This window comes from Euprymna scolopes, chromosome 14 (genome assembly GCF_053919585.1).
Source record: "Euprymna scolopes isolate OS-2025 chromosome 14, ASM5391958v1, whole genome shotgun sequence".
In the NCBI taxonomy this organism is placed as follows: Eukaryota; Metazoa; Mollusca; class Cephalopoda; order Sepiida; family Sepiolidae; genus Euprymna; species Euprymna scolopes.
This window is the reverse complement of record NC_136495.1, coordinates 144,369,241-144,377,424: the sequence shown is the minus strand read 5'-3', so window position 1 is coordinate 144,377,424 and position 8,184 is coordinate 144,369,241. Positions and strand designations below refer to the sequence as shown.

The 8,184-nt window shown below is 32.5% G+C and overlaps 1 protein-coding gene and 1 non-coding gene across 2 annotated transcripts; both read right to left on the bottom strand.

The window, feature by feature from the left end:
• Positions 1 to 486: 486 nt before the first annotated feature.
• On the bottom strand, positions 487 to 687 carry LOC145293451 (U2 spliceosomal RNA). Its single transcript, XR_013869732.1, has one exon. It is a non-coding gene; the product is annotated as a U2 spliceosomal RNA (small nuclear RNA).
• A 5,001-nt stretch (positions 688 to 5,688) lies between these two features.
• On the bottom strand, positions 5,689 to 6,189 carry LOC145292813 (uncharacterized). The gene has a single exon (XM_080138854.1). The coding sequence runs from the start codon at positions 6,187 to 6,189 to the stop codon at positions 5,689 to 5,691; it is 501 nt and encodes a 166-aa protein (XP_079994980.1).
• Positions 6,190 to 8,184: the final 1,995 nt, after the last annotated feature.

The following is an 8,184-nucleotide window of genomic DNA, read 5'->3' as shown; positions in this document are numbered from 1 at the left end:
CCCACAAATGCCTTTAAAAAACTAATATGACCGTATAATGGGATAGTAGATGAAACAATTTAACCAAATCAAAATGGAAAAAATCAGAAAAATGATTTATATTGAAATGAAAAGACTAGGACTAAATATAGAAGTAACAAATTAATATATTATGTGGCTAAAAATAAATTTAAAAAATACTTCCTGGTTTTACTTAAAAAATAATGTTGTTCAAATATGCGTAAGATAAGGTTTAACAATTCCCCATTCATCATCAAACAAAATTTTGATGAAAACAAGGCCGATAGCAATTAGTCGCGTGCTCTCGTGTAATGAATGAATACGTGGATGTAGGACTGACATTACATTCTTAATGATGAAATAAAATAACCGAAAAATGTGCTGAAATGACTTAAATAAAGAAAAAGTAAATGATTAGAATGACTTTAATGAACTTGAGGAGTAATTGAATGACCTAAACTATGGCTTGAATGCTTAAAAATAACTAGAATCTTTCAAAAACAACTTGAATGAGCTGGAGAATGACTTGAATGGCTTTGAGACTAACTGGTTGTAAAGTGCGTGATCATTTTACATAAATTAATACAGAAAAGTGATCCCCCACTTTATATCACAAAGTCATAAGTACAGCATGCAGTAAGAACAGATACTACACTTTGATCTTGGCCAAAAGGCCAAGAAAAGGGTATTTATTTGCTCCCCCACCGAGCAATTAGGCACAAGGCCGATTTTTAATGTGAGGAGTGAAGGCTGATGGGGACCAACTCCGCGGGGAGTAGGGGAGCTGGATAGTGACAATTGGTATGAAGGGTTGCCCCCACATATGGTCTTTGCTTGCACTATCTGCCGGAACAGATATTACACTTTCATCTTGGCCAAAAGGCCAAGAAACACTTTAAAAGCTAAGAACAGCATCTATTAACAACATACCTTTGATCTTAACTAAAAAGGCCAAGTACAAAAGTGTTACGGACAGACCGACAGATCGATCGACCGACCGACGGAGGGACTTATAGCGTCGCTTGCACGTGACTAAAAAAACAGATATTACTACAAAAACAATGGAAATATTTTGCAAACCAATACTGTGAGCTCAAAAATGTGAGAGCTCACCTATACGGAAAGAAACATAATTGTTCAAGCCATCGCAGGTAAAAACTTCATCAACTCGTGAAGACTATGATGTAATAAGAAATAAGCTCCACGAAATTGTAAAGGAGTCCATCTTCAACTTCACGTGTAAATAAGAAAAGGTATGTATACGCAAAAATGGATTGTATTATATTGCAACAACACAAAGAATGATAAACACATAATAAATATAACAATTAATAATGAGAGTAATTATTACAATAATTTATGTAAATAAAACAGTATATGGATGCATTCGAGTTAAAATACTTGACTAATGAATTCTTAAACTACTGATCATTTAAGACTAAAACAACAAGAACATAATGGTCATACACATAGGCAAGTTTATAACGAGTGAAATCATTCTACAAAGCATATAGAATTATGCCGGCAAAGTGAAATGACAACTATTGATTTAAGCTTGCCCACATAAATATTATTTTTGCGCACGCGAAATCAACAGCTTGAATTAAGTGGTTAAATTTAATAACCTTCTCATCTAACATTCTTGAGCTCAAACAACGCAGAACGCGGCTGAAGCACAAAATGTTTTTCCTTTGATTTTAGTTGATGGTAGTGAATTTCTTTTTTTAAATTTTTGAAGTCATTACTGTATATATATATATATATATATATATATATATATATATATATATATATATATATATATATAGAGAGAGAGAGAGAGAGAGAGAGAGAGAGAGAGATCCTCCCCACACTAAGAACCGATCCTGGGTATGGCCATACCCATATGTTGAGACAAATAAATAAAAATATTCGTATATCTAAACATACATAATATTAAGAATACCCGAAGAGTCTAAGACTGAAACGAAAAATCATAATACTAAAATCTAAGAATCCAAAAAATAAATATCAAAATTGAATCAAAACACCTCTACCTTTATTTCAGAGGAGCTGGCCCCCTTCCTACCACACACGCATTAGTAACGACCTTTGATCACAGTTACATTCCTAGGGAAGTAAATAACTACCAATAAAAGAAAACACACCGACATACACCCCCACACACACGCGCACACCCACACACACATCCTACTCTATGTACCCAGTTGTTCAAGTATCAATGGGACACTCACCTCTACTCAAGTAGGAGTAAAAAAAGAAAAAAAAATGAGAAAAACACAAAGAAAGATAAATAGAAATATAAGCAGGTAGATAGATAGGCAGATAGAGAGTGAGAGAGACAGAGAAAGAGATAGAAATATAAGACAGCAATGACCACGGTCCAACCCAATAAACCAGTAATCACAATTGAACATACGAATAAAAAGTAGAATCATTTCCTGATGTTTCCACCTCTCGATTTCAATGATTTAAAAAAAACATTATTACAATTACTTAAACATAATTTTAAATGAAGAACCAAAACACGGAATAATGAAATAATGTTAACAAATACACATTGTTGGAGACCACCCCCTTACTTATATATACATCTTTCTCTCGTTGGAATTTCTTAACGCATTATATATATATATATATATATATATATATATATATATATATATATATATATATATATATATATATATACAAGCGATATAAGATACTGATAGAATTCAGATGAAAATCCTGATAGATATTACTTGAAGTAATACTTTCAGGGAGATCCTAGCCAAAAACTAGCTAACTGCATTTCATTTCCTCTGATGATATGATCCATTGTTGAAAATCCATGGATTAAGGAATTTAAAATCACCCTTACTATATATTCTTTTGTTAAGCAATACATTCTTAAATCGAATATATGCCTCTATGTGTTTCTTTTTCAGAATTTAAAATAAAACCACGAAATTGGTTCTCTAGTCAGTAATATTAAAATATACACAGATGAACATATATTTACGCATATTTTAAGACACCACCTACTTGTATAAAATTGAAATGAAAATGATCAGGAAAGAATAGAATTCTCTACACAAAAACAAAATAAAAGCATTATTCAAAAATAAATATATCGATCAGAATTCAAGTAAACATATGCCTGTAAACACCGTTGCTAAGTGTAAATAGGTGTGTAAATAAAACATACATTTTTTGCTTCATTATCATCCAGGTAAACGATTAAACGCTGAAAATTATGTGTAGCTGAATTGCTATTTTAAAATAAAGTATATATATATATATATATATATATATATATATATATATATATATATATATATATATATATATATATAAGAACAAACGGTTAATAACATATGTTAAAAAACACTTTGAAATGAGGTAAAAACATATTTAATCTGAACAGGAAACACTAGATAAATGGATAGTCCTTAATCTCTAGTGCTTCCTTTGCATATTAAATATGTATTTAACTCATTTCAAAGTGTTTTTACCATATCTTATTAACTGTTTGTTCATATTATAAGCGCTCATTTCTATTTGGTTTTATCGAGCTTTTACATCTGGCTGAGATAAATTTATAAATATTAATTCTTTAATATTTATAATATATTTTAATTTTACCATCTTGGATCATTTCGGTAAATTTAATTGTAATTATATATATATATATATATATATATATATATATATATATATGTATATATAATTAATCAACATTCCTATATTTAAGGAAATATTATTTTAAATTTCCATTTCCATTTTATGTGTAAGTTTTGAATTTCTCTTTACACTTCTATTAATTAGATACAGACAAATAAAAGAAAAGTGTTTCCTTTACACAGTTTTTCTTTCCGAGTACTGTAATTATTTCTTGATGAGTATCGCAAAATGTAGAAGTGTTTTTTTTTTAGAAATGTCAATGAATAAAAAGAGTACATGTAATATTTTTTTATTCTATCCTGTAGTAATATAATATAATGATTTTTAAATGAAAAAAGCAATGTTTCCTTTAATTTAAATTAATTGTACTGCTGCACTGAAATGTATTTTTAAATTTTTTAGTAATGATAAAAGTGTAGAAAAGTACTTCTCAGTAAACTATGTTCTTGGTGTAAGTGTTTCCTTTTTTTTTTTGGCTGTTAGTTTTCATGACTTTAATCGTATATCAGTGAGCCTACGGGCTCTTGAAAATGCAACATATAGTTGGCCATGTCTAAACACATGTTGTGGTAGAAAAAAACTATTTTTTAAAAATCCTGACCTTGAGATTTATTTATAGTCATTGCATATTATAAACGAAGTTGAAACGGATTTCTTTCGAAAATGAAAGGCAATTTAGGGTCACTTGAGGCAAGTTTTATACGAGGAATGAGAACATGCTTTTCTAATAATGGACCACTTCTTAACGCCGCTACAATTGAATGTGCATATTTTTAACTTCTAATCTTGTTTCATTCCACAGTCTATTTTTTTATGGATATATTTCTGAGAAGCATGACAATGCATCCGGATTTTAAAATCAATTTATGAGGAGACATTCCAGATGACGTCAATGAATTAAGAAATTCGGGTGGATGACGCATAGCTTCCACAGGATCATCAGTCTGTATTTTATATTTGCTATAATATATGCGGCTATCACCAGGAAGTGGATGTAAAACCTCTTCATTGATCAACAGGCAGAATGTTTTGGTGAAAGAATTATCCTATTTCTTCTAACATGATGTGATATAATTTTTAAAATATCATCAACCAGAGACCCATCAAGGCACGATATTTGTGGCGTTTCTATATAATCATTAACAGAGTGGCCTGGATATTCCACAAGATATGTTTTGTTCCATTTCCAAGATTTAGCAACCATGATGCAAATTCACTGTCATTGGGTGTTTCTCTAATATTTTGAGATCAACTATACTGTTTAAAATGAACCCAGAGAGGAGAATTTTTTAATGCAAATGGCAATTATTGTCTCACGACTTCCGCTTGATAATATTTGTAGAACTTGTCTGAAATCTTCCCTCAAAAGCATAATTCTTCCTCCCAAAACATTATTATTATTGTTTATGTCTTTCAAATTTTTCTCAATTGCTTCCAAAGCAAATGAGGGGATTATAGAAGCTTCATCTAATATAATCAAATCAATATATTTAAATAATTTGCATGATCAGACGTGGGAGAGACATTGCAAGTAGAAGTTTCTGTTATTGCGATAGGTAATTTAAACAAACTGTGGAGTTTTCTTCCTCCTAAATGTAAATAGAAGCAATACCTGTCCAAGCACCACAAAATGATTGATAGTATTTTTAAGATGTGAGATTATGACATTAAACATATGTTTTCCCACATCCTCCTGGTCCATCTACATAAAAGCAGGAATATTTAGACACTTTTCCTTTTCTCTTCATTCTTTGTTCATCAGTCAGTGTGTTTATGTCTGGGTAATTTGAGACAGCTTCAGGTTCCATTTGCTGTATACCAACAGGTACAGGTACGCCAATTGTTCAACAATTAGTACCATTTTCAATCAGGACTGTATTGATGGATTGCAAATCCATATTTTCAGCCCGGTCCATTGCAAATCCCTGGTGTAAAAATTCTTCCATCATAGTGTTTGTGGATATTCCATAAATCAAGAGGATTTGTAGGGTTTGAATAGCCACATATTGTAGCAAACATGACTCAAAGTTGCGAAGGCATTTGTAATGCAGTGGCTTCAATCAAAGCATTTTCAAATGATTCATCATTTTGATGACGACGACCAGGTTTTTGGCTTGCTTCTTTAAATGTAGGCATCAGTTTGCCTTCTACAATTCGAAATTCTTCAAAGTGTTTTGCTCCAGGAACCTGCAATAATAACATCCGCAAATTAATTTTTTCTATATCTTTAGGGCTCACAGTATATATTCTGCTAACGATATTGATATTCCTTCTTCTTGTTGTCCATGTTTTGGTATTCCTTTTGAGGACATAATGCAGAGGAATGTCAGGATACAAACAAATATGTGCATTAGCATCATGATCAGTCAGATTAAACCATGTTGTAAGAGTTGCGTCTGACTCCGCAGCTTGTTGTGCATTATAACTACGAAAGCAAATCCTATGCTGATCTTCAATATAAACTGCAAGTCTATACACCGTGTGGAACATATCATATAGCCTAAATTCTGACAATCGCCACATAGCTTCAGGGGGTGAAACATATCTACATGCAATATAATTAGTTATTTCATTATGGATGCATTCTGTTCATCATGTGATTATGTACCTCAATCGAAGCACATCCATGTCTCTTGTAGATGTATTTAAATATATAGTTTATACTCTGCACAGATGAACAGATTTCAACATTAATATGGGCACGTTACTTTTTTAACAATTAAGAATTAAAAGGTACAACACAACTTTTATCTACAATGTGGTTTCCAACTTGTAAAGTAAGTCCATACTTACGTCTCCTGTATTCTGCGTATCCATTCATCGTCACATCGGTTTCATTTTTGAACTCTTTTGAATAATGTATTAGTCACACACCATCATTAATACAGGGAGAAGAAGGGTTTTAGTGCCACAAGATCCATGAATCATAAATCTCTTTATTAAATCATGTAAAGCCGGGTAATCGTTGATATCAGGAATTTCAGCACTAACTAATTTATCGATGCCACTTTTGTTCCTCGATTTATCCTCATTTCTTAAAACTACCATAATGTGGCAGTGAGGAAATACTCTATTCTGAGATTCCACGACATAGACGTATGCGACTGGAATATCAAATATATTTTTTCCTTTATATCACTCAAGAGTTTTTTCAGTTGCAAGTTATGCACTCTGGCAATTAAGTCAGGTCTATTCTCGGGGGTTTCATTTGTATATAAATTGTTCATGATTTCGGGGCATTTAGATTAAATGTGTAGGTTATAAAGAGGTCAGGTTTGCCATATTTTGCCACTATTGACATCGCATCATTAAAGTGTTGGTGCATATGGCGAGGGATATCAGTGAATGAGGAGGAAAGTATCACTGGCACTCCTGGTTGGATATCCGGGTCTATTCTTGTTTAAAAAGTCCATCAGTCCATTATACTGTTCCACACGTATTTGAGACTGGTGATTATGGAGATATTGCAACCTGCAACCTTCAACTTTCACATAAGCATCCACAAAGTATTGTTGGAATAATTTTCCAGCCCGGTGAATAATGATGAAACCACCTCTAAAAGAAAGGCGAAAAATGTAAAATTGTTGCATTATGATATGATTACGAACACTTGTTCTGTATTCTTTCGCATGCTGCATTTCACAGTGCCATCCAAATTCAACACGTGGAAAAAGAATGGGATAGCTCATTGGATCTACATGACATTAGATGTAGGATATCTTTTTCAGAGGGCATATTCCTTGGGTTAACTACAATGTGTCTATTTTCTAGTGGGGCACCATACTCACGAACAAATATCAAAGCTATTTCATTGCAAGTGGGGAAATTGTACCTCTTTATGCATTTACCCCTTTTGAAATGCAGCTCACACTTGGGCATTGGTTTATTTTTTCTTATAACATTATTTTGCTGTTCTTTTTCAATTAAATTCGTGTTCTTATTCAAATTTACGTAAGGATTTATTTCCCTCATAACTTCATTTATGGTAGACATTGTCTGTGTACAACATTTTACGTTTTCTAAAGTACTTAATCTGTATTGCAAAACTTTATTTGCGTCTGTGATGTACAGTTGACCATAATTAGGATGCCCATGATCAGGATGCAAGGTTGTAGTTTTATGAGATGTTTGTCCTTGGATCCGAAAACAGTATGGGCCTCTCCCTGAAGGAATAGATAAGTCCACAACGAATTATGTAAAAGAAAATGCACAATTGTAATTTCTAATATTATTTAATGAAACAGACCCATTGTCAGTCCCTTCAAATAAAAGTTTTAATTGCTCTGGATATGGATTCAGAGTACAAAATAGACTTCGTGGGGGATGCCCTTTTCTCTACCCTGCAACCTCTCTCCCACAGAAGAGACATTGCGAGCCTATCCTTGTTTTATCGTTATTTCCATGGCAGGTGCTCATCTGAACTCCAATCTCTGGTCCTCCCTCACCAATCTTTCACGAAAAACACCCGTCTAGCTGAATCCACTGTGAAAAATGCCCCCCCATTCTTTATCTGTACCT

Excerpts from the sequence above, each read along its gene's own strand:
- LOC145292813 (XM_080138854.1), bottom strand. The coding sequence starts at position 6,189 with ATGTGGCGATTGTCAGAATTTAGGCTATATGATATGTTCCACACGGTG.